The sequence below is a fragment of the Carassius gibelio genome, chromosome A23 (genome assembly GCF_023724105.1).
Source record: "Carassius gibelio isolate Cgi1373 ecotype wild population from Czech Republic chromosome A23, carGib1.2-hapl.c, whole genome shotgun sequence".
Classification (NCBI taxonomy): domain Eukaryota; kingdom Metazoa; phylum Chordata; class Actinopteri; order Cypriniformes; family Cyprinidae; genus Carassius; species Carassius gibelio.
The window spans coordinates 21864898-21892833 of NC_068393.1; the positions used below are offsets into that span (position 1 = coordinate 21864898).

Genomic DNA, 27936 nt, shown 5'->3' on the forward strand with positions numbered 1-27936 from the left:
TACTGAAACATGTCTTTTATTTCGAAAGACATTTAAGGAACACTCCCTCACATGGGAAAACAAGGTTATTTTGGTTTTTAGCAGATTGCGAAATGAATTCATCAAATGACAATGAACAAATTAAACTAATTAAAACGAAGAAAAAAATATAATACAACAGTAAAGTGAAATTAAACTATCATAGACCATATTTTATATATAAAACAATGCAAGCTCAATAAATATGACAAACACAAAAAGCCTAATCAGTAAACAGACAATACACCATCTTTTCTTTGGGCAGGGTGTTTTTCTTTTTTGTTTCTTTCAAAACGGGAGTTCAGAAGGGCTTGGTTTAGTGAAAGCACCAGTTAGTTTCAGTCTAACCTTTCGGGGAACAGCAGTATCTGTGAAATCAAAAGAGTACCAAAACATACAATAAATCATCAATACATCTGTTAATGCTTGAAAACTAACATGAGCTTTCACTTAAACCAAACACCCTATTCAGTGTCAGCTAAACTCGAATAAGTGCTCATCTAGTGTCAGGCGACGCTTCCTGAATCCTTAAATGTTAGAAACCAAAATACAGAGTTTTTTCAGTTTCTGTTTGCCTTTAGCTGCACATCTGCTGGAGCATTTTGGATATCATCATGCATCTATGAATCCAACTTGACCCACACAACACAATATACAGTAAAAGGTTTGATGTGCTCATGTGTAACTAAAATAAGCTACGTCAACCCAAAGATTCAATAGTATAAGCAGTAGCATGACAGAAGTATTCCTGCCATATGAACATAACACTGGTCCTAAGTTAATGTGTAACGTGCCTTAGTGGCTACTCAAGTTATCTGAAGTCAAACAGTGATTGGGTTTATAATGCACTCAGTCATACACAAATGCACGTGAATTCGCACACTTTCTCATTCATAAACACACACACAAACATTCACATAACAGTAGTGCAGTTAACATGAATCACTTCCATCCTCAAAGCAGAAATACTCTTAGAAAGCAAACAGGGTGATAAAGGAATCCAAGATGTGGTGTTTTATTCTCATGTTCTCATTTCTACTTCCTTTCGGCATCACGTGACCCTCGGAAACCTCAAATGTCCTGCGGTAAGGGCTCCGGTCACACTTTCTCTTTGATCGTTTGGTCTTGGGTTCTCATTCGGATAATGGTGCAGTTTCACTAAAAGCTTTGACCTCTTAGTAGTTGGTTGTTTTACAAAGTGCAAGGAGTTAATGAGTCTGAGAAACCACAGGAAGCTACACGCTGAGGAATCCATCCGACTGGAAGAGGGCGCGAGAGGGCATTTGTGTCCTGTAGAATTCAGTCTCACAATGTTGTCCCAAAACGTCTGTTCCAGAGGGATGCTACACTTCTCTGAGGAGAAAGAAGACAAGAGTCAAAAAACTGAGCTTTTAGCAACACTAAACGTTTCAGTGTCGATCTGAGACCAACATTTTATCCATTTAATTTAAAAAGGTAAATCTTTTCAAATGTAAAAAATAAACCACTACAGCCTCTTACCAATTTAAATAATAGTAATAATAAAATGATAAATCAATGAATCGTCCTATTGTATTTTTTCATATTTTTATGAAATCTGATGTCATTGATTACCAATATAAAATTACTATTTGAGAACTCCTATCTTAATGTGTAATTTTTTTTAAAATATAATATAAATATAAATTCAATAATATAAAGTAAAAATAAAGGAAATTTCATGTATTTAAAATTTTTATTTCATTACAATAAATAAACATTCTATTATATTATAAAAACTAATTTTATTAATTAAATTGTCCATTTTTCTATTTTCTGGTAATCTGGAGAAATCTATATTGTAAAACTGAACACAAAGGTCAACTGATTGCCAATGTTACAATAAAATAAGAGCATAAAATTTGTATTTAATTTAAAAAGTGTTTATTTCATTTAACATATATAAAAAATATTATATGATAATTACTTTTTACTATATTTTTACCCTATATTTTATTTTTCTGTTTTATGAAACCTGCATTGGATCAAGCTATTTTGTAACAAGAGCTACAGGAATTGATAACATCTCAGTTCCTTCATACAATAAAACAACTACCATATTTTCCGGACTATAAGTCGCACTTTTTTTCATAGTTTGGCTGGTCCTGCGACTTATAGTCAGGTGCGACTTATTTATCAAAATTAGTTTGACATAAACCGAGAGAAATGAACCAAGAGACAACATTACCTTCTCCAGCCACCAGAGGGTGCTCTATGCTGCTCAGTGCTCCTGTAGTCTACACTGAAGACATAGAGCGCCCTCTCGTGGCTGGAGACAGTAATGTTTTCTCTTGGTTCTATATAAATGCGACTTATAGTCCAGTGCGACTTATATGTTTTTTTTCCTATGACCTATGACCTATTTTTGGACTGATGCGACTTATACTCAGGTGCAACTTATAGTCCGAAAAATACGGTAATATATCATAACCTAATTAAGGAAAAAATAATTTAGGTAAAAGCACTAAACAAAACAATCTTTAAATACATATGCACTCAGAACCGAGTGTTACTTACGAGGCTGTGAGCGTTGAGTTGAGCACCAGTGTGGTCTGTATCCTGTGGAGTTGGGCCAGTGTGAGTTTTCGGTGCTTCTGGGGTCTCTTACATCGGCCCTTTCGCTCCAGGCGACAGGGTGGCGAGAGCTCCCCGTCTGACGCACTGCAGGGAATCTGGTTGCTGTCAGCCTCATGTGCAGTTCTGGCTCGTCTCAATGTGTCCATAAGCATGCTCGAGGGCAAGCTGCATGTGAGACTGAGGCTTTCATCCGTCTCTGGATCAGTCGGGAGACTCTCGTCTGATTCAGCAGCGTTGAGCTCCGTCAGGCTCCTGCTGAGCGGCGCTTCTAAGTATTTAACCCTTTGTTCCCATTTGAGCCGACTTCCTGTGCACTCTGTGGCTGCCCTGGTGACACTGTGGTTACTGTTACAATGGTGTACTGTGGACAGCAGGTTGTCCTCGGAACAGGATTTGACAATAAGTCTCTCTAAAAACGGCAGGCGACACAGGATAGGCTTTCGGCGCCTGTGCTTTACAGAAACTGAGTTTTCGTTTTTCGCCACTGAGTTCTGAGATCCGAATGAGCTTTTATCTTCCTCATCGTCCACCTCATCTTCCCCCTCGTCACCCGTCGTCCCCTTGTCATCCTCAGAATCATCTTCCTCTCCCAGGGCCACTCGACTCTGGGTTTCCAGTATGGTCTCTGGCGAAAGGGTCCCGTAAGCGCTATCCATGGACATGGAGCAGCACTGAGGGTCCAGGTCTGAGCCCTCCTGACTGTCCGGATGGGGCTCAAAGTCCCGCTGTGGGACGCCAGGGTCAGAGAGCGGAGACACGCGGGCATCATGGTCTGAATGGCCAGCTAGGTCAGACTGAAGAGTAGAAGGATCCAAAGATGATACAGACTCATCCATATCCATCACCGACAGGGTTTCTGCGGAGCCATCTGATTGGCTAAGACAGGAAGAAAAATGTGAGTTTATTTATTCTAAAACAACATGCCCAACAGGTCAGCTAATTGATGGTGTTGCATTAATAAAAAGAAAAGAAAGAAAAGAAAAATGAGAAAATGGTAATTAAAATATGAAATACAAAAATAATATAGTAATTGTCAGAATATTTTAAATCAAATGTATAATTTTTCTAATTGATGAAAATTTTATTTCTTTAATTAAATACAATTGAAATTAAATATTCTTAAATTATTCATTAATAAAATAGAATAATGTATTTATTAAAATAAAACACATTTTAAGAATAAAAATTTTTTAACAACATTTTTATATTATTTAAAAATTAAAGTCAACCTAAATAAATATTAAATATTTATTAAAAGATTAAATAATTAATTAAATTGTTAAGTAAAACATGTATTTTTTTTCAACAAAACTAAATAAAATAAAATACCTGTTGCTCTGATTTTTGTGTATAAATTGAGGAGAACTAGCTGTGGAGTTACAGCTGTCCTCATCTTCCTCCTGATTTTCCAATAGTCTTTTCTTCAGACAAGCCTTCTGTCGGCGAGCTTCCTCTGACCGCAAACGCTGCAGCTGTTTCTACAATGCATGTAGAAAACAGCTAAATCAGCAAACTACATTACTGAGCGAACACTTTAAATGATTTCTTATATAAGATTATTGGTAACAGACAAGTATGATTTTACCTGGACATTGCAAATCGCATCAGTCCAACTTTTCCCCTGGGTGGCGCTGTTGGCCTGGAAAGAGTAAGCAGCCACCGCGCTCTTGAACTCATTGAGGTAGATGAGGACAAACGAGCCTAAGAAAGGAAAAAAAGAGAAAAGAATCAGAAACAAGACACTTCTAAATCTAAAACTTCACATTACGTTCTCTCGAGATCCTAAGCTGCTTGTTTCTGCTCCTTTGTCATATTAATTGTATGCAGTATTTGGAAGTGGGCTCAGTCTCACCTGTGTCTTTGAGTTCTCTGCACACCACATTCTGCAGGAGGAGAGGCTGTCGGATCACTTTCACCTTCTCCAAACGCTTCACTGGTTTAGTGATCAGCAGCAGATCAGTGAAAAGGAAGCAGTAAACATCCATCTACGCAGAAAAAGACAGATACTTGTAAAACATAAACTAAAATACTCAATTACAAGCAATATTAAAACTTTCAGGAAACTTAAAGGGACAGTACACCCAAAAATGTGAATTAAATTATGTCCATTTAAAACCTGTATCCAATTATTAACTGCTCAACAAAAAAATTAAATAATTCAAAGAATGTTGGTAACCCCAAAAAGAAATGTTAGTTCTAATTATCATCCATTCCATTTGTTGTCCATACAATGTAAGTCAATGGGAAACTAAACTGTTTAGATTCCACAGCAGAAAGAAAATAATACAGGTTTGGAATTTCATTTTAAGAAGAGATTTACTGCTTATAATAATAATACTACTACTAAAAAAACTCAATTGCAAATGTTTCCAAGTGCATCTGAAATTTGGAGAAACTGAAGCTGATGACTAAATCTGTACGCACCCTGTTGTCTTTGCCCTCTTTCATGCGGAGCGCCCCCTCCAGGTGCAGTTGCCTGATTGCTTCTGGTGAAGTGTCAATCATCGGTGTAGTCAGGTCAATTCGGTTGAACTCCTTTAAGACCTGTAAACATACAGCGAAAAAGAAATGAAGTAAGATTGAAGAGTCAAACAATACATTTCTATGAAATCCATAATATCGTACTGTAATGATACATCGGTTTTTATTTTATTTAGAGGCTAGATAATGAATTATTTGTACTGTGCACAGTTCTTACCTTCTCCACCTCCTCGCTGGCTCCCTCCACGGCCTCGTACGACTCCACTCGAGCCGAAAAGGTGGCCATTTTCTCCTTCTCCTGTTTCTGGCGCATCTGAGAGTCCACGCTGTAAATGAAGCTCTCCACACACACCACCTGAACACATTTACAAACATTTAGCACATTCTATGGTCTAACACACACACACAAAGGCTAACTGTGAAATGTCTAACCATGTTACTGAGAGCCTCTCTGGAGGTCTGCTCGTCGGTTTTCTTCAGGATGGTCTTCAGGAGCAGAGGGTACTTGGTGAGTCTCTGGTGCGGTTTGGCTAGCATGTCCGCTAGCCTCAGACGGTTACACTGTTTATTTGTTTCTGCCCACTGCAATGATATAAGATTCAATGATTTTGTTCTACTTTGGTTTAATATATGGTCTGATGGTTTGGTGTCAAACTCCTCACCGTGACGTAGATCTTGAAGATTTCATTGTCTCTCAGCAGCGAGCGCATGTACTCCATACAGCTCTCCTCCTCCATACAGTAGCGGACATACGGCTGGAACCTGGATGCAAACTATACACACAAACAAGACATTTTTAACCACTCGAGCCTGTAATTATTCTATTCCACATACTTATCTAGCATTTTGCTTCCCAAGTAATTGTATCTTGCTTTAGGATAACAAGTGTGTTTATATATATATATATATATATATATATATATATATATATATATATATATATATATATATATATATATATCTCCCAACTGACTTAATGCTTAAAACATAAAAACTTGTAACAATAAACCTGAAACAAACTAGTTTTTCATTTAAAGTGAGATTTTGAAAGCAACATTTTTCTTTTTTATTGTTCTAAGCATAAAGTGACTTCATTTTGATACTTCATATCTTATATCTCGAGTAAATCTGTCTTGATTTAAGAATGCGAGGAAAACGAGACAAAAATCATGGTCTGTTGGAATAACGCCTTCATGTGTAACTCACCGTACTGAACCCCTGCTGCAGGTCCGCGGGGTCGATCAAGATCTTTGTGCTTCGTGCTTTCTCCAGCACCGGAAGCATGACTTGAACCCACAGTGCTGAGTGCAGACGTACGATGTCATGGATGTTGCTGAAGAGCCGCTGGGGCTCCACCTCAACCAGGAGACCGTTGTCCTGTAGATTCAGCAGGCCGCACTGGAACAACTGCACAAACAACACAATCAGCATCCAGTTTCACTAGATAAACACAACACACACTCACAATTTTAGAGGGAAATGACTTGATTGCATTATCTAGAACTGATTGAATTATACACAGTATACATGAAGAAGTCTCACAATAGGACGAGGAATGTTGATTTAAAAAGGGCAACTTCAATACATTTCTGAATCTACTGAAATTGAAACGGCTAAAGCGACTTACATCAGTGATGACCCTGAGTCTCTTGATGTACGAAGCCTCGGTTTGGATCAGTTCCCATATTGCTTCTTGTTGTTGAAACTGACGTCTACTTAGACTCTGAAAACGGGCAGAAAAAAATCAGATTGCTTGTGAAATATTACAAATCATATAATTATATTATATTAGCAGTCTGGAATGCAAATTGCAATTGGTTTATGTGAAAACAGAGGCCATTGCAATCAATAATTGTAGCTGGTTATGAACACATGTTAGATGGAATGATCAATGGATGGGAATGGTTATGTATTGTCCCATCACAGAAGTACCTTGGGGTCTTCCAGCAGTTCCCTCCAGCTCTCCTCGAGTGTCAGGTTTGGCTCCTCCTCTTCCTCTTCCCAGGAATCCTGGTGGAAGGCGAGCTGAAAAGGAACCTTGGGCAGACCGAACTGTGTGTACGCCTGCAACTTAGTCTGAAGGAGCTCCACGCGGTCCACCTCCTAACACACAAAACAAAATGAGAAAATAATACAATATAAACTATGTTAACTTCTTTTTAAAGAGATTAATACATCTTTTCAGCAAGGATGCATTAAATTGATCAAAAGTAAACACATTTATAATGTTACCAAAGATTTCGATTTCATAGAAATGCTGTTCTATTTATCAAAGAATCCTAAAAATATGTGGTTTATATCCACAAAAATATCAAACCAGCATATTAGATGGCTAATGTAATTTATTAGTAATGGCTAATAAAAATTCTGCTTTGCATCACAGGGATAAATGACATTTTAAAACATATTAAAGATTTATTAAGATATAAAGCACAATATTGCTGTTAATTTTCTGTCATTTTGATCAAATAAATGCAGCCTTGGTGAGCATAAGATACTTTTTACAAAAACATTTACAAATAGCACCAACCGTAAAATGTTGAATGCTAGTGCACTAAATAATTACCATACTCATAATAGCTTTATAATGGTAAAATATATCAAAAATTCCATAGTAGTTTGTGTTGTTAATGAAGGAACCAACTATAAGCAACTATAAAGAGTACCTAGCATTAACAAAAGTCAGCAATTTAGCAGAATCACAACACAATTCACATCAGCAGACCACCAAAAACTAGACAAGTGAGGCAATGCCTGTCGGTTCCAACAAAACACCCCCGACAGGGTTTATGACACCTTACTACACACCCCTTTCATTAAACACCACCTTCTCTTTAAACCCCATCCGTTCATTTCAGTGACCCTCTTTGACGACCCATGTGCCGCTGGGGCTATTGGCTTGTTATGGGACGGCCAGTGTACTTATGACAACGATTATTACGCACTGAGTGCTTCTAAACAATACAGGCCAGGCACAGGTGGACTACAGGCTCTCTGAACTGGCTGCTGGAGATGCTGGTTTGACAGTGGTTAACCCTTCCTTTGTGAAAAAGAGTCCCAGTGGGACACCAGAACACCCCCATCTGTCTTCTTTGGGGGTTTCATGGCTAATTGTGAAAAGGATGGAAGTGTGAAATGACAGGTGAGTGACAGCTACCATCTCTACTAGTCAAGCATCTGGTGTAAACGCCTTTTTTAAAGGCTCATGGGATGTGTGATTTTGTTTGTTGTAATGCTTAGTCATCTACTAAAAGATTAGTTAACCCAAAAAAGAAAAATGTACTCACACTTCGACCGTCAAAGACGTAAATGAGTTTTTTCTTAATTAGAACAGATTTGGAGAAATATAGCATTACATCACTTGCTCACCGATGGAGCCTCTGCAGTGAATGGGTGCCGTCAGCATGAGGAGCTTATAAAACATCACAATAATCCACACGACTCCAGTCCATCAATTAATTTCTTGAAGTGAAAAGCTGTGTGTTTGTATATGAAACAAATCCAATATTAAGGCATTTTATATTTACGCCATCACTTTCCGCCAAAATATGTGTCTGTAATTCATAATAGCGTTTCCTTCAGTGAAAAAGCCCATCTTCTTGTCCTCTCACATAGAAATCCACCAAAACATTTGTTTAGAGCTACTTTAGACAGTTTTTGGTTATAAATGGTGCTTGATTTGTGCATATTTCTCTCCTGATTCAGATGAGACCATATTCTTAACTGGAGAAAGCAAGCAATACTATGGAAAGAGGATTCATATTTCAACTGGAAGCCACAATTTTAAGTTTAAAATAGCTCTATGGATTTGTTTGTTTCAATCAAGTGGCTTCTCACTTCACAAGATTACTTCTCCATTATTGGACAAAATGTGGATTTTTGTGATGTTTTTATCATCTGTTTGGACTCTCATTCTGACGGCACCCATTCACTGCAGAGGATCCATTGGATACCAAGAGTAATGCTACATTTCTCCAAATCTGATTCAATAATAATCTAAACCTTATTTATAAATCGTAATATTCCATTCCAGGTTTATTTGAAACTAGATTACGGTGCAACCTACTATAGACACAGATATTTCATCAGCCTCTGGCTCATCTTTAAATGAGATCTTTTTACTGGAAATCACACCATGGAAAGTTGCACCATCATGTCCTGCTTTCCTTGAACTTCCTGAGGTTTTCAAGATGAGTGAGATAAGGTTTACCTTTCCAGATCCGGCGCCGAAGAACACGCTGATCCGACTGGTGGCGCGGTTCTTCCAGTTATCGGTTCCGGGGGCCACACCGGGCATTGAACCTCCTGGAACCCCACCTGGTAAAGGCCCACCAAGCATGGCCATAGTGTCTGGTGATGGGATGTTGGCATCACCAAGAAACTTGGTTATGTCCTTCCGCCGAGGGGGCTGACCCTGTGAGGAGGAACAGATGGAAATCATAAGAGGGTGGGAATGACAAAATGTTAACAAATACAGAAAAACAGAGGTTTGGGAGAAGGATATTATCAAGTGTGTCAAGGACAACAGACCGAGAGATACGAGAGAGAGAGCGTTATCAGTAACACTACCCTACAGAATGAGGGGGTGTGAGAGAGGTAAACAAGAGATTTAGAAAAAAAGACTGAGAGAGATAGGTCAGGTAGAAGTAAATAAAGTAAATGTACCAGCATTCATTGAAAGATAACAAAGCACAATCACAAAATAAGATCAACTGGAAAAAAGGGTTGGCTCACTTTTACAATCACAATATTTTTAAAGTTAAAACCTGACCTAGAAATAGAACCGAACAATTAAGATTTCTAACTACACATCATACAATTTTTTTTCTTCCAAATAGCTAAACAGGTTTAAATAAGCTAAAGTTATTTTCAGGTTTAATTACATTTGAATATATTAAAATGTAAATATATTTTAATTCATTTAAATTATATGAAGAAATGAATAACTACACAAATAATTAACTGAAATATTTACCTAAATATATAAAAATATAAATATTTTGTGTAAAAGTAATTTATTTCCAATTATTTTCAGCTTTATTAAATACGTAAATATATTTATTTAAATAAAAACATTTATAACTTACTAAATACATAAATTAGAAATACATAGTATATATATTTTTTAAACAGTCAATTGTAAATTGCAGGGGAATATACATTTAAGAGAACATAAAAACACTGAGAAAAAAATTAATTAATTAAAACTAGGATTAGTTGACTCTGTGAGTGTTTGCTTTGCCTCTAAATCAGACCTCTTCATCACAAACAATTTTATGCATATTACCATTTTATCATTTAAAATGACATTTCGCCCAACCCTAGCTGGACACATGGAAAACTTTGAGCTCCCACAAAGTGATGACATAAACAGAAACAACAATGCATTATGATTCATACTGATTTTTCAAAACAATAAGATCCTGCTGAATGTTAATATTTCCCCCTTTACATCATACCAAAGTCAAGGAGGTCAGCAACCCTGCTCCGAAAGATTAAGATTGCTATTGTTTCACAAGCATTTGTTTTGCTAGAGTGCATTGCAAAATCTTTCTATTTAGGCGAGCTGCAGCGAGTTAAACAAACAAACAGCTGTTTAGTATCTAAGGAAGTAGACTTCTCTCTGAGAGGGACGCAGATGGGCTTGTTGACCCTTCGCCAGGGCATAGGGAATTCCACTGCCCTCAGTGCCGTTACCCATTAAAACTCCTGCAAATTCCAGAGATGACTACGACATTTTTGGGGAATGCACAAAAAAACAGGAAAAGTCTGAAGACATAACACAATGGAATCCCCTAAACAAACACGGGTGAAGCTGATACCTGCTGCAATAACAGAAGTATTTGATTTGAACACATCAGAGACTTTTGGAGGTGTTTTATACAATTGAATGCATTTCTAAAAAAAGTATATTTTACTAAGACTTTTCAAAATTATTTTTAAAGAAGACTTATATGCTTACCAGTGCTGCATGTATTTGATAAAAAAATACAGTGAAACTATATATATATAAAAAAATATATATATATATATATTTTATCTTAATATATTTTAAAATGTAATTTATTTCTTTAATGGTAAAGCAGATTTTTCAGCATCATTACTCCAGTCTTCATCATCCCTGCAAAAATAAATGAATGGTGGACTAGCCACAATGTCCCCCTTGCTAAATTTAGAACAGAGACAAGCAGACTTCAAGCAGACTTCAAGCAGACGATGAGCTTTGATGAGGGGATTTTTGCGGAATCTGGGGTAAAAGGATGAGGACGCAGATGTCAGGAAATGTCCCTAACTTTGAGGAGGATGGACAAGGGACCTCTGACTGGTTATAACTGCACTATCAGCACTGGGGATGTAAATTCAAGACAAAAATTGACTTTTGGCACAAAATTAAAAGTTACTGCCATCAAAAAAAAAAGGTGTATTAATTCTATCCAATTTTACATTTGTTTTATGATTTTATAATTGGTTTATATTATATTACGCACAACCAACAAATAAAGTACTGTATAAACATCAATGGGTAAACAAATGTAACATCAAAAGTAATCTTTCTGTTGCAATCCACACATCTATGCATCTATAATTAACATTCTGTTGAAAGCCTCAAATCACATCTATAATTTACATAGATCGTTAAATCAATATTTTGAACCCCCCCCCCCCCCCCCACACACACACTTAATTCAACTTACAAGCAACATCTTGATAAACTTTACACAGCACCAGTAAAGTAAATAATTCATCCAAAAGCAATCTATTGAAACTCATTAGGATCAGCTGTACCGGTGATTCTCCTTCTCTGTGTATAGACTGAATGACCAACAATGAAGCAAAACAGCATCTGTTCTACTCACCATGGAAGCAAGCGGCATGTCAAATGAAAGGTAGACCATGGTAATCTCTCAGCCGGGTTCACGGAGCCTGACCCATGCTAGAGCCAGCTGCTATGATCACTCAAAGCCTCCTCTCTTCAAATGCTCACAAAAACACCAAGAGATACACTAATACTTTAAACCTCCTGGATGGGTGTTAAGAGTTCTAGAGACAAAACGAACTGCGAAAAATTATTAATCAGTGCAATCCCATGTCAACCCCATCTTTTCTAGAAATTCTAAAAATATGTAGCACATCAGGGCTCGCTACTAGGTCCTTTCTAGTTTCCCAGTGCTTCTCAATCTGCAATGAGAGGTAAAGCTGTTCGACTGAGCCTGTCTGCCTGCATTTCTGGATAGGACAGCCCAAACGTCATGGCAACTAGGAGGTCCCAGTCCCATTGTGAGAGACAGGAAAGAGAGGTGTGGCTGCTAAAGAGAGAGCCAGAGGGTCACATGTAAAGAGGGAGGGGAGAAGAAGACAGCTTGCAGGATCCCAAGAACACATCCTGGTGCCTCAAAGAAATCCAACATATTTTTTTATTCAAATTACCTATAAAATAAATTTACTTTGGTCCTTGTGCACAAAAAAAAAAGAAAAAGAAAAAAAAGTTACACAATTAGGAAAAGTACATTATTTCACCATCAGCTTGAAATCATATTTCACATAGCAAAACTGTCACTGCGAGTTTATTCATTTAAACCATTCAATGATTTATTATTATTAGATAAAGGTTCTTATGATCCTCTAAATTTATGATAAATCAAAAGTGACAGGAGAATGGCATTCCTGTACTATGAATGATTTCCAAGCATCCCATTCCGGTTTACTACGCGGAAATGATCTCTACAATATGAAACTTTGGGGAACCACAGACTTTCGTATGTGCTGAAACAAGTCTTGAATTTCTGCATCGTTGTTATTAATCTAAACAAGGTATGGCCAACCCAACTGACCTGTGAGCACTACTTTTAAATAAAAGAAACATGTTTATCATCTTTAATGAAATGACTAAGTGGATGTTAACTCCTCAATACAGCGGTTTCAAAAATGACTCACAGTCCTGGATCTGCATAATAATAAATCATATTTATTAACCTTATTTGATGCACAGAAATAAATAACTAAAATTGCTATGAATAACTCCTAAGTCATGTTATGTGTTTACCAGTCAGCTGGGGTGTTCAAGTTACCATTTCCCCACCGGTTGGGTTTACCAGCACTCAAATCAGTTCCTCCTCCACCTAGTTAAAATATTACTGCTTACCGCAACATACTCCTAAGATTCCCGTACGAGACCCTGATGCCATTCAACAACAGACTGACAACTGGGAAGTGATGCATGAGGCTGCTTTTTAACTTAAACCTTCTCTAGACAACATAGTTCAGCTCAAGAACCCAACAAAGCAGTGTGAAGATAAGAAGAGCTTTTGATCAAGCTTTAAATAATAATGAAACAAACAAAGGGAAGTGGAAGAGCACCAACACTAAAGTCACAAAAACACATTAGACAAACACCATTCTGACCAGGTCACATTTCATCGGCTAACTTTACCTTGAGTTTCAACACAGGACCAATCTCAGGGCCAAAGACACCCACAATGCCATTCACTTTGATAAGTAGAGGCAGAACAAAGAGCCATTGAAGCTTAAGGACAGACGATTAATCAGTGATCAAAACCACGATACGGCCTTATCGTCTGACAGGGGCCTAACTTGTGTCATCAGTTCGCAGAATGATGCTAGTGGCTTTCCATTACGTGCACATTCAGCTTCCATTACACATGAACACGTAACATCTTCCCACTCAATACAAACATTTGCTCAATGAGAAACACAGTGGTGTGGAAACAAAATGATGCTACAAAGAAGTTTAATAATTGACTAAGCATTCATTGAAACATGAATGCTCAAAATATGGCTACATGCATCATGTTCAAAAGAGAGCAAGTAACTCATAAATGGTGCAGCATTGCTTTACCTGATACTTTGCTGGCGATGGACTCTTGAAAGACGCTTCGCCAGACAGACTTTCAGGATCCATGTGAAGCAGGTCCCAACTGTGCCATGAAGACAGATGGCCAAAACGCACCATGATCCAGCCTGGACGCCCTTTCTAACCTCACTCAAGCACTGAAGTGCACGTCCTACTCTAAACTTCAGCAGTCAACATCCAGAGAAGAGGCAAAAATTAAGAGAGAAGCTAAAAATCCCCACATGTGCTTAGGGTCTGGATGATAGCCAGTCGTTTTTAAGCTTTTTGCTTTGTGATTTCATCAATGCCTCCTCCCATCTCCTCCAAAGTCAGGTTCCACATCACGGCACACAACAATCACAAACTAGATGCCGGTCCCTCCCCCAGCAGACACTCACAAGATCACTTCCTTACAGTGTGGAAGCATTGGGGAAGAAGGTGAGGGAATCTACTGTAGGTCATGTTTCTCATCAAACTAAAAATAAACAAGAAATTATATTTTCTAATTACTATATTGCTCTTGTTTCTGTAATTAAACAAATAATTATATCGTGAAGTAATGCAATCATTGTAGTATTTGTTGTTCCACAACTTTATGATTGATAAAACCAACAAAAATATAAAAGAAGTTGCTTAGAAGCAAATGTAGGATTATTATAAGTCACATTTTACCCCAAAAGCAAAATAGAGATTTTTTATTTTGCTACCATTTGCGCAATGTGACAATTTCATGACAATTAAGCATTTTCCTCACTGCTGTAATGCAAAAAAAAAAAAAAAAAAAAAAAACTGTTATAGAAAAAATATAATTCTATGGGTATATAATAAAAATGTAGGACGATAACAGGTCGCATTTCACTGCAAAATCAAACTTAATAAAAAAACTATTTTTCCTAAAAAGAAAATTAAGCTTTTCATGCACTGATGCATTATTCCATGTTACCATAATGCATAAAAATCCCATTATGATCACTATAATGTAAAAATGTATAATAAGTAAATGAAGATGCTTTATGTTATGTTGCAGATACTACTAATTCTCCATTTGAAGGTGATTTATGCAAAACAGTATGAATTTGCTTTCCACACAATGTATGCTAAGAAAACTAACAACAGTTTATATTCGCCCCACTAGTTTCCCATGAAGATAAGACCCATTTTTTGCTAGTCATCTTTTGTTCTATTGTCTTTGAACACTGGGTGTTAATAGTCAGATACTAATTGCGTGCGGTGTTAACTTCAGAAGAGCAATCACACGCGGGGGTTTGCTGCGTCAAGAGGAGCTCTCTGTTGATATCACATGTAAATAAATGATTACTACTGTTTGCATTGGTCTCTTGCTTAATGCAAGAGATTGTGAAACAGAGCTCTGCCGTGTGCAGTTTTTTTTGGGCCTAAAGCTTGCAAGAGTTATTTTACCCCTTAAAAAAAAAAACATTAAAGAACTTTAAAGAAGGAAACCGATGCAGATTAAATCTGTCTGCTCCGACGCTAACCTCAACGCTGTGACATTAATACACTTTTGAACCTTATCAGAGAGGTCAAATAGGAACAGGAAAAGGCTCATTTCCTGCAGTTAGTCGCAGATGAAAGATGCTGCACGGTTTATCCAGATCTTTGATATTCCATTGACTGAGGTAAATTTGATCAAACACACCCTTTCCTTATTTAACCCTTCTCTGACAGCTTTTAATGCCATTTTCCAGACAAAACTCTGCAGTCTCCGAAGACAAATGTTCCTTTAAAGGCCAAATATTTAAATCACACCAATAGCTTCTGTATAGCTATTGATTCTTTCATAAGCTAATGTAAATAATGTAAACACAGTAAAATAAAACCAAAATCACTATATATATATATATATATATACACACATATATATATATACACACATATATATATATATATGGCATATGCTACATGAACAAGATTCAATAGATCTATCATAACCCATTTCTCTGCACCACTGCACATTTGGGGCCCCTGAGGGCCATGGGGATTTCTGATCTAACCACCTGTAGGCTTGTGTAATACATCTCTCAGGTCATTAGACAGTTGAGATCTGTGTGGGTGAACAGTGCAACCAAATGCCAGCTAGCATTATCAATCTGAGGCTATTTGACTGATGCAACAGAGCCTCAGGTTAAAGGTGAAGAGAAGTGCCCTGAAGTTGAGGTCTTGGAGGTGACAGATGAATCTTATGGCGCTTTTCCACTGCATGGTATGGCTCAGTACAGTTCCCTTTTGGGGGGTTTTCCACTGGGTACAGTACCGGGTTCTTTTTTAGTACTACTTTGGTTGAGGTTCCAAGTGAAATGTACCATTACCAAAATGTGACATGTTAACTCTGCTGATCACGGACTGGCCGGAGAGAATCGTCACTACCTGCATCACTGAACTTGCGACACAAACACAAAAGAACGGCAAGATTCAAACCAGCACACCCAGTGAAGTTTTGAACTCTTTTTTTATACATGTGCACTTTAAAAAAAAAAAAAAAAACGTTTCTTTGTCTGTTGTGGAAGTATAGACATTCCTCTCGTTAAAACTGTAGCAGAGTAGCGGATCCAGCGAGAGCTTGACGGGGTGACCTGGAATGAACATTTTTTTTGGAGCCGTGGCAGTAGGGGCGACAACTATAATGACACGCGAATAATCCCGCCCACTGTAAAGCGGTACTAAACTGTAGTATAAATATCTATACACAACCATTAGAGTGCCATCATATTTAGGCAATTTGATGCCAACAGAAGGGCAAAAACACGACTTTCACCTGAAAACCTGCTTTTGTGAGATACTGGTCTTTCAGCTCCTGGGAGCGTAAAAGTCACGACGCTACATCAAACGCTCGCGCTTCAAAGGTCACTCCCCCACCGGGGTGGATCTGGCCAATCAAACCTCAAAGAGGAGTCCTGGTGTCACCGCCGCACCAATAATCCCAGGGGTGATGGGTTCCTTTCTAAAGGTTAGGCTTTGGTGAGGGGGCAAGACACAGTGGGTGAGTTACCACATACAGGTCAAACGCACTCACAGACAAAACCCAGCAGCTCTCATAAAAATTCCAACGGAATAGTTGGCAGATGACTTGAGAATTTCATCAGCGGGAAACTAAGAGGTCGGACTTTACAATAGATCAGAAAATCTATTTATTCTCTATCTATCTATCTATCTATCTATCTATCTATCTATCTATCTATCTATCTATCTATCTATCTATCTATCTATCTATACATTGCTGTTTAAATGATTAGGGTCAGTATTGCAATTGTTCTGCAGGGACACATTAAAAATAATAAAAGACAATAAAGACTTTTATTATGTTACAAAATATTTAGATATAAAAAATATAGTATTCTTTTGAATGTTCAAATAATGATTATCAAGGTTAAAAAAAATATTAAGCAGCACAACGGTTTTCAACATTGATAATAATCTGAAATGTTTCTCGTGGAGCAAACGATATTAGAGTGATTTCTGAAGGATGACAGGAATAAAAATATTTCAATAAACATTCAAATAGAAGTTATTTTCAGATCTGTAGTGTAGATATAAATATAAATGCTTCTGTATATATATATATATATATATATATATATATATATATATATATATATATATATATATATATATATATATATATATATATATATATATATATATATATTCCAGAACCTTAAGAGAAATTTAATTAAAAACAAATAAATAAATAAATCACAAATTTCTTAAATCAAAAAGGATGCCACCAAAAAGGTTCTTGACCCAGTCAAATTTAATGATAAAAATTCCATACATTAAATGGCCATCAAGGTTCTTCAAAAAAAATAAAAAATAAAAATAAAAATACTTTTTGGGAAAGGTTTGCCCTACATTGTGCTATTTGAATATAATGAAAAAACTACAATGGGAATGGAGTGATAAGAAATGCCCTGCTGGAAAACTAGTGGGTGGTGGAACTTACAAATTTAGAAACTGATACCATAATGCAAACTCATGCTAGTTGTTACGAAACAAATGTGTGAATGCAAAACCACTAGCCTTCAAAGACACCAGACGTGATCTCTGTGAAAGCAGAAACCGAAATAACAGCCATTCTTTGTATTGAAATTGATGGAGCAAAATTGCTTTGAAAAGTAACAACATACATTTTCTAAACAAGCTGTGTAATTTGACACACAGTATCTTTCCTGAGTTTTTCTTCTATATTCAAAGAAGAAACTGTAATTTCTGTAATTTAACTATTTTTCCTTTCTGGGTTGCAAATGAACCTTTCATCACAAACGAAAAAGTGTAAATCAGATCCCAGGTTGGATTAGTAAGATTCTCTGTGTATGTTCCAAAAAGGCCAGTGTTACAGAAGAACTAGAAAAACAAACCCGATTCTGATGTGCAATACCTGTGCAACATTCATTCAACACGTGGAGACTTGTTTTATGCCTTTATGTGACCTACATCCACACAGCACCCAGCAAAGCCTGACGGGACGACACAGCCTAGACCTGTATGGTCTGTTCTCAAGTTTTTGTTGCTAAGCCTGAAAATTCAACCTTGAATCACAGTAAAAACCCACAGGGTACATCGACAGGCCTTTGCCTACAATCCTAAAGTCTGCACTCATCTGCGATGCCTGCATGTCCATGTTTGTACACGCACACAGGAGTACGTTCAGGCTTGCCTTTTCATGAATCCATTTTTACTGAGTATCACGGTGCAGGCGGGGAAATCCAGCCCCATGATGTTGAAAGAGTAATCAGCCATTTCTACAGAAAAGAGCTAAAACCCAAACAATCGGCAACATTAGTCAGAGGGTCAGAGTGCTGCATGTGGCGGAGGATGCACTCCGTAAACTTCCTGTATGGGGTCATGTGTTAGGTTTAAGATGATTTACACCAAGCTGGCATCTTAAAAGGAAGTTCAAGTGGGACTAAGGTTTTTAGAAATCAAGAAAGACAGGGGTGCATGATATAAGAGTAACACGCTTATTGCACATGCAAATAGATTAGCCAATCATAAAAATAATTCTTTATGTAAAGACGTTGCTAACTGGCAAAAAGAAAAGAGCCTGTTTACTTTTGAAGGGGTGGAAATTGGTCTTGAGAAACTAAATGATTAAAACCACTAAGGACTTATTGCAAAAAAAAAATATTGCAAAGATGTAAAACATAATTAAAAAAATAAGCACATTAGGCTGTGTTCCTGAAACATATGAAAATAAAATAAAACATTTCTAAAACAGATATGACAAAAAATAAAATAGAATAAAAGAATCACCTACTACTATCTATAAGTGCTGTGAAACGATTAATCGCGATTAAATCGCATCCAAAATATAAGTTTTTGTTTACATAGTATATATGTGTGTGTACTGTGTGTACATTTATTATTACACAAATACAAACACATGCATGTATTTAAGAAACATTTTATGTTTATATATTAAATATATTTATATATAATATAAAATATAAATATATATACACATGTAAATATTTTCAAAATATGTACTGAATGTGTGTGTGTTTATATATACATAATAAACAAACAAAACTTTTTTTTTTTTTTTTGATGCGATTAACGTGATAAGCAGCAGTACCATCTGGCAGAAAATGGTCTCTAAAATAAAATAAAATAAAATCTAGGGGGCACACATGGTCCCTTTGGCATCCTTAGGACATTAGGACATGTTTCTAAAATCTTAATTTATGACACAAACTGGCTTTTGTTATGCTTAAGTGTCTGTAGACAGGGAAAAGCAGCATCACTTACCAGTACGTCAACATTCTCCCGCCGCGGTAAAGACGCGTGCTCTGGCTTCTCACTGCCCGGTGTGAGGATGTAGACGCTGCCCCCTACTGGCGGATTCATGGAGGGTAGACTGAGAGAGCGCAGATCCTTCACACTCTGCTCCACCTTCAGCTCATCGCCAGGCCGAGCTGCAGAAAAACACACACTGTAATAAACACTCATTTAATTGTATGAAAAAGACAAATCATATTCTTATCCTAAAAACACTGTTTATGAAATAGATCTATAATGCATAAAAAAAAAACAAATTCAGATGACTTGAATGTCAAATCAAATCCTAATAAAGTATAGTTTAAAACATTAAAATAAAATTACAGCGTATTACTACATTACTTTATAAAAATTACAACTGTGGTAAAAACAGTTGTGCACATAGCTTTGAATGGCTATTTGCTTTTATAATTTACAATTTTGAATATGACACTTAAAACCCACTATTAAATATGACATACCAACATTTCAAATAATAGATTATTATAATTGTTTATTATCATTAATAATCTTATATTATATAAATGTTATATAAATAAAAGGAATAATAGCTGTTAAATTAATCAATAAAAATAAATAAATTAACAAATGTACGAAAATAATATAACATTAAACAATTAAATAAATAAAAAATAAGCAAGAGCAAATACTTGTTTAAACAGAGGTCAATTCTAAACGGAATATTACAAGTTCACAAGGTGTTTAGATATGACAAAAAACCTTGACCAACACTGTAAGGGAGTGTAAACAAATAAAATAAAGTTTAAAACAAAATAAATGACATCCGTTGCTAGTATGATTAAAGTAACAGTAGGATTTTCAGCATGAATGAAACTTCAGTCTGGCTGCTAATGTCCCAATCATTTTAATGCTAACCCCTCTCCTCGTTCTCACATCACAGGCAATGCATTACACAAGCAGCCTTCGAGCCTCGGTGGGATGCCTGAGTTAGCGTGTGTTTGCATTATCTGATTAAAGATGTGGGGCCATGGGGATTTGTAAAGACAGGCACATGGCTGTATAGTCATTAAAAGCATTGTGTGAATGAGATGATCTATTTGAAGCAGCAGCATGTCCCTCTGAGCCTTCTTTAGAAGGATGACGGCTAACAGAAATGTAATTGGTCACACCTCATTTCCCGGGAAACTGTCTGGTTCTGTCGACACAGTGACTCCGGTGTTGTGTAATACGGAGATATGGTGTATGTTTGCAAATGTGTAGGAAGAAATGGTTACATAAACAGAGGGGAAATGCTGACAGCAAGATTAAAGCAATATGTTGTCACCGTGATTATCTGGAAACGATGCTGATGAGAAGAAGAAGCTGTAGACCACAGAGGAAGCATCACGCTTTAAACAACACGACTCTTACCTTTCACTTTGATGTCATGTCCTCCGAAACGATACGCCTCAAAGTGGAGTGAGAGTGGAGTGTTGGACTGGTCCAGGAACAGATCCACTCGGGATAATTCAATGCCCTTGCGCTCAAAAATGGGTCCGAGCACCTCTCTAAAGAGCAATTAAATGAGTAAATGAGCTTCACGGCGAAAATGAACAAAGACTGAGTTATGGAGATTTCAAATCAAATAAATTTAGACCTTTAAAAGACAAAACATCTGTAAGAAATTGTGTTTTTATTTGGTAAGATGGCATGAAATACGCCTTTCCTTTGGTATGACATTTTTTTTATCGTTTTTATAAATATGTTTTATGACATTTAGATACTACATGCATGTTTTTCTTTTAATTTTAAATTATTATATTTAAAATAAACTATAGTGAAGGTAAAAATAGAGACTTGTTCTTAAAAATTACAGTTTATGAGGCTGCATAATACAGGACAAAATAAAATACAGGAAAACTGTTATATTCTGAAATATTATTAAAATTTAAAATAACCATTGTCTATTTAAATATACGAAAATAATTTAATCCTGTGATCAAAGCTGAATTTTCAGCAGCCATTATTCCAGTCTTCAGTGTGACATGATCTTCAGAAATCATTTTAATATGCTGATTCGGTGCCCAAAGAACATTTTTTATTATCAATACTGAAAACAGTTGTGCTGCTTCATATTTGTTGGAAACATTAACACTTTTTTGATGAATAGAAAGAATAGCATTTACTTGAAATAGATTTTATTTTTTGATCAATTTCGTTCATTACTGTGGAATAAAAGGCAGAGAACAGTCTCAGCAACACCAAGGTTGTGTGTTCGATTCCCAGGGAACAGCGATCGGTTCTCTGACTCACCGTAATGTCTTCTTCTTGACAGCGGGGACGATCTCGGTGTCAATGTCTATGTTGAGGTCAAACTTGAGGCTAAAGCACTCCTTCCTGGGGTCCTATAGGGGGCGACAGACCAGCGCTGGTCAAAGGTGGGCGACAGACAGACAACTTCCAGTCATTTACAATGAACTCTAGATGCTATCAGATCAAGATATCCGTCAGGCTACCACATCCTGGGGCTGCTGATGATTCAGAGACATGTCATTTCCTGTACACTATGTTGGAAAGGAAAGTCTGTACAGGTACTTGTACAGAAAATATCGGTAGGGTATATTAATATAATATGTAGGATGTAAAGGAGCTATACATGCTTGTTTTTAGACAATCAGTGAGTACATTCAGCTAAGAATAAAAAAAGTTTCCCATGAGCCTTTGCAAAAGGAGGACAGCACTCACATCAGTGTGGCGCCGCTTTATTCCTTCTCTAGCTTTCAGCTTCATTCCTCCTGTTTTATTTTCTCTATTTAAAAGACAGAAGAACACCACAGACACATGAGGACAGTGAGCCAGATTGACCAAGTGTGTTTCACTCTCGTTCAGGAATGCAAACGCTTCATGCGTGTCACCTTGATTTGAAAAGACATTTTGAATTTTGCAGCAAATTGTTGGGCCTTTTGGTGTGTATAGGCTGTAAGATTTCACACAGTTATTAAAATGTTGTGGATCATCAACTGACCCTCGTTCAGTGCTTCCTTCTTCGTTTTCATCCAGGTCTGAATGGGGACTTGTGCGAGGGGGACAGGAACGCGTGGACACATTCCGCGCCAGGATAGAACCTGACAACACAGATTTAATGCAAATCTGATCTCACATTCTTTACTCCAAACAGAACCATTTGCTTTATAACAGTAAATCAACTAATAAACTAACTATTAACTACATAATGTTTCAATGATGGTGTACAAATATATATATATATCGTATTTTTGGGACTATAAGTCGCAACTCAGTATAAGTCACATCAGTCCAAAAATACGTCATGGTGAGGAAAAAAACATATATAAGTCGCACTGGACTGTAAGTCACATTTATTTAGAACCAAGAGAAAACATTACCGTCTCCAGCCACGAGAGGGCGCTCTATGTCTTCAGTGTAGACTACAGGAGCACTGAGCAGCATAGAGCGCCCTCTCGTGGCTGTAGACGGTAATGTTGTCTCTTGGTTCATTTCTCTCGGTTCATGTCAAATTAATTTGGATAAATAAGTCGCACCTGACTATAAGTCACAGGACCAGCCAAACTATGAAAAAAAGTGCGACTTATAGTCCGGAAAATACAGTATTCAGATATAAATATAATATATAAAATAACATTTTAAAAGATAAAATCAAAGTAATTAAATTATTTTAAATTATCAAAATAAATCAATATCAATAAAAAAAAACTTTATACTATTTTTACTATACTATTATATTATTCATATTCAGAGGGGAAGTCGTGGCCCAATGGTTAGAGGGTTGGACTCCCAATCGAAGGGTTGTGAGTTCTAGTCTCGGGCCGGATGGAATTGTGGGTGGGGGGAGTGCATGTACAGTTCTCTCTCCACCTTCAATACCACGACTTAGATGCCCTTGAGCAAGGCATCGAACCCCCAACTGCTCCCTGGGCGCCGCAGCATAAATGGCTGCCCACTGCTCCGGGTGTGCTCACAGTGTGTGTGTGTGTGTTCACTGCTCTGTGTGTGTGCATTTCGGATGGGTTAAATGCAGAGCACAAATTCTGAGTATGGGTCACCATACTTGGCTGAATGTCACTTCACTGAATGTCACTTCACTTATCTGTTGTTGGGTGACTGAATTTTATTGGTAGTTATTAGTTGTATAAATTACCGAACTTCCGAACACTTTTGAATTGAGACTCATTTGTATGAAACATAAACCTGTTTGACAGAGGGTCAGAGAAGTGTTTGCACCAGTGGGGGCGTTTACCTTGTGTCTGTACATCGAAGCGCAGATGCCTGTCAAAGTGCATGCTATCAGACTCATCCAGGTGACAGCTAGAATCACATGACTCGCACAGGTGCAGGGGGCTTTTACCGTTCAGTTCCTGACAGTCGGGATGATGACACACCTACAGAAACAGAGAGAGAAATCACATCAGATGCTTGGAGTCACTCACGGTCAGGTTCATTTCACTTCACCAGACCACAAAAAGAACTTGTGTGAAGTTTCGGCAGCTGACATCATTCCATCTATTGTAAGCTTTCTCTTCTGAAAAAGACGCACATCGTTTAAAACCTCGAAACAATCCAGAAACCCAGAAGTGAATGGTCTAGAAGAATTCACATACCATGGCATTTACATGGTACAAAGACAAAAACCATTGTTTGTGATATCATTTACCATGTTTTTGGACGTTACTTTGGTAGAATTAAGATTTTCCAAGATATTTCCTAATTTAATATTTAAAAATGTAATTTATTCCTGTGATGCAAAGCTGAATTTTCAGCATCATTCCTCACATGATCTTCAGAAATCATTATAATATGATAAATAATATGAACATTTAGGTAGTAGAATGCTTCATAATTCAACCAAATTTTGTAAAGATAAAAGTAAAAAGACCACATCAAGTTTATCTTTAGTGATAAGCCAATGGTTGCCTTGTTTTGATAAGAAAACCAAGAACCACAACTAGTTTCTTGTGCATACTGCACACTTTCACATCTGTAACTTGCTGTTTTATACAGTAAAAGCCTCGACTGCCACACCTACTCAAGATTAATCCAAATCACATCTGAAATGACTCTTACTCAAACACATCAATCAGACGGCCGTCTCCTACTCTTACCTTCCACATCATGGGATGTGTGCAGGCCGCCCCCTCCACTGGACGCTGGTCCATGGCAGCAAAGAATAGCACTTCAGTACTGTCACACACCCCAAAACCACATGGAAAAGTCTCAGTTCAAGCCCTTCCCCCCAAAGAACCAATAAGACTTGGTCCGATTAATCCACCCCCTGGTGTCTAGTCAAGTTAAGCGCTCATGGGGGCAGGGCAGTTTTAGGGCAGCCCTGGTCTACCCCAAAACCAAATCAGTCTTCGGATGTCCAAAGCCCCTCTAATCTGAGGAGCTAATCATCTGTGTGCTCTCATGAACCCATCTGATGGGGCGGTGGAGATTAGATGGGGCTCATCTCTTTCTCAGACTGGACTCCTCAAATGAATCAAGAAAGGTGGTCTTGACTCGAAAAAGTTTTTAAATAGCATTTGCTTTTAAATGGGCCTTGTTGTTTGTAATAGGCATGACATGGTCTGCCACGATGAGCGCAATTAGGTTAGGTGTACTTTCATGTTTTTTAGATTCAAGGGCTTGCTGGGACTTCATGCAAAGCCTTAACAGCTTTATAGGCATGAATGATCAAATATGGAGTCAGTTCGACTACACAAGTCACTTTAGGGCAGAACAAACTTAATTACTGGTGCATGCTTGGAAGTCAGGTTTTTATGGATTTGCATACATTTGGAAATTAAATGGGCAAATGTTGCCAGATTTGCAAAGCAAGCAACATTGTTGGGTTTTCATGGTCACTGCATGCTTTAGCTTTTTCACACTGAGATCCGAGGATCACTAGGGGACCGAAAGGGGAGTCTGTATGACATGAAAACATAAAATAAAATGTATTACTAATTTATTGTCAAACAAACAACAATGTAGTTGTCTGGAATTTCTTGGTGAGCTCTGACACAACTAATACACTAAAGCAATAACAAACACATTCATACATACATAAATCATTCCAACCAATTTTAAAGAACAAAACACAAAAGAGTAAGTGCCACAAGAGTTTAAAACATAGACCATCCTACAACAGGTATTCAAAAGGTGTGCATGCTTATTTTTAATTGTTTAATTAAAACATTATTATTTATTATTATGTATTTAATAAAAAAAATACATAAAAACTGAATTAAGGGCAGTCTGCTGAAAATTTTGATTTTAAAAATAATGTTAATGTTAATATTAATAATAATATTAATAATAAATAAAATATAAAAAGATCTAAAGTTTTAAAATATTATTCAATAAAAAAATATTAAATTAAAATCAATATTAAAAAATAATAAAAAGATAAAAACATATTACATTAAATATTATATATATATATAAACAATTATATAAAAACAGACAATTAAAATAAAATTAAATAAAATAATAAAATAAATTAAATTATTATGAAAGAAAGAATTTAGATTTGTCAAAAGGACTATTCATGTCTTTAGGTCTCTTTTACAAAGTGGTGCCCCTCTAAAAGAATACTAACAAACATTAATAAAGTGTTTTAGGCAACAGATCACAAAGTAGTGATGGGTCAACCTCTGCACAACCACCAAGTGAAGACGACTGGTCAAAATATACACACATATACATATATATACATACAACATAACAAATACTGTAAAGCAGATTATAGTTTTTATGGTGGGGGTTATGACTGATAACAAGAGAAAGAGACGACAGAGCACAGAGCTCAACAGAACAGCCTGTATGCTCATGTAACGGTGTGTTTGTCATGAGCCGCTGCTGTAACAACTGAAGGCTTTTGCTGTGCTGTCACCGGGACTCATGTTCTCAGATGAATTACAGCACATTTATCTGAAGGAGAATGAGAGGGACTCATTGCTTCATTTACAATAAAGCGATGGAGAGAAAGGTGATACAAGAAATTGATGAAGTTGAGGTGACTGATGAAGTTTGAGACTATCAGTATTGTTACTAAAACTAAACTCTATTAAATAAGTCTTAATGTAACACTACTACTAATAAATTATTATAAAAAATTCGTTTAAGGACTAATCCTTACAAATCCAGATTCTTCCATGTTTTAATTAACATTAAACATCTGTTGTGCTGCAAATTGTTTGTTAAAAAATAAAAGATCTTTTTTTTTTTCAAACAAATAATATTGCATTTAACAGTGTTATGAAATAAATAATATTTTTAGAAATGAACTGGAAATGAATGTTTAATTATGGAAGATAATCCAAATGTAAACACAGCGGATGAGCAATGCACAATTAAATTATTAATATCAGCTGGTTAAAAAAACTGCTTTACCAGTGTTATTTTAGTATAAATGAGATACTTTTATAGTTTTTATTAATATTTTGAATAAGTTGGTTTACAACTTACATTTTCATTTTAGTTTTATGTTGCGCAAAAAAACAAATCATATAGTTTTTATTAGTTTTTGTTATTTTTGTACATAGTTAAACTATTAAAATGAGAAATGTTGAATGCCAACAAGCTGAAATCAGTTTGATATTTTATTTATATTTTATTTTCAGTTTATTAGTTAACTTATTTCATTTCGAGTAATAAAAAATTAGTTTTATTAAATGAAAAATAGTTAACAACAATAACCCTGATCTCTACCTATAATTACCTTTAGATGTTGTCTAGGTAGGAAGTTCAACTGGTTTTAAAAACAGAACTGGAACAGAGGCTGAGTGCACAGATGAGTCTTTCTGAAATAGCTAAATCGCGAGACTTCAAGCATGTTATGCGCTGACCAAACAGTTGGTCATTTAAAGGACCCTCAGCGAGGGATCCAAGCCAAGGACAGCTGAGAGTGTGTGTGTGTGGACTGTCTGATTCTGAAGTTCTGCTGTGTTACTCATGGGCCTCAGGAAGGGGAGTGTTTGGAGTGTGGAGATGATCGTCAGTGAACAGCAGAGAACAACAGACAGCTGTGAACACACACAAGAGTCCAGAGGGGCTTATCCAATTCAGACACACGTGGCACCACTCTAAGCTATAGGGCTCTGTAAAATCAGTTTGACTTTTTTCAGTTAAAAATTTTCCCACTCTTATTTGTGGTTTAATATTCATAGGCACTAGTCCACTAGTATCGGCTTTCAATAAAATATTTATAAATTTGACAAAATCTGTTCTACAGTTTACGGATT

At 36.6% G+C, this 27936-nt stretch overlaps 1 protein-coding gene across 5 annotated transcripts in view; it reads right to left on the reverse strand.

Annotated features, from left to right (window-relative positions):
• LOC127944609 (pleckstrin homology domain-containing family G member 5) overlaps positions 1 to 27936 on the reverse strand; it is a 60195-nt gene continuing 32259 nt past the window's right edge. For 4 of the 5 annotated variants that reach the window (XM_052540661.1, XM_052540662.1, XM_052540660.1 and 1 more), the window contains 19 exons: positions 23955 to 24096; positions 22704 to 22803; positions 22424 to 22487; positions 21992 to 22083; positions 21110 to 21246; positions 19709 to 19875; positions 9305 to 9508; positions 7027 to 7197; positions 6722 to 6817; positions 6301 to 6501; positions 5757 to 5867; positions 5527 to 5676; positions 5312 to 5449; positions 5038 to 5157; positions 4466 to 4598; positions 4199 to 4314; positions 3943 to 4091; positions 2554 to 3489; positions 1 to 1371 (listed from right to left, as the gene is read on the reverse strand). In XM_052540661.1, the coding sequence (XP_052396621.1) occupies positions 1362 to 1371; positions 2554 to 3489; positions 3943 to 4091; positions 4199 to 4314; positions 4466 to 4598; positions 5038 to 5157; positions 5312 to 5449; positions 5527 to 5676; positions 5757 to 5867; positions 6301 to 6501; positions 6722 to 6817; positions 7027 to 7197; positions 9305 to 9508; positions 19709 to 19875; positions 21110 to 21246; positions 21992 to 22083; positions 22424 to 22487; positions 22704 to 22803; positions 23955 to 24096 (3237 nt within the window). In that variant the 3' untranslated portion in view covers positions 1 to 1361. Of the gene's footprint in view, positions 1372 to 2553; positions 3490 to 3942; positions 4092 to 4198; positions 4315 to 4465; positions 4599 to 5037; positions 5158 to 5311; positions 5450 to 5526; positions 5677 to 5756; positions 5868 to 6300; positions 6502 to 6721; positions 6818 to 7026; positions 7198 to 9304; positions 9509 to 19708; positions 19876 to 21109; positions 21247 to 21991; positions 22084 to 22423; positions 22488 to 22703; positions 22804 to 23954; positions 24097 to 27936 lie in introns of those variants that run through there. The other variant, XM_052540664.1, reaches the window with a different exon arrangement.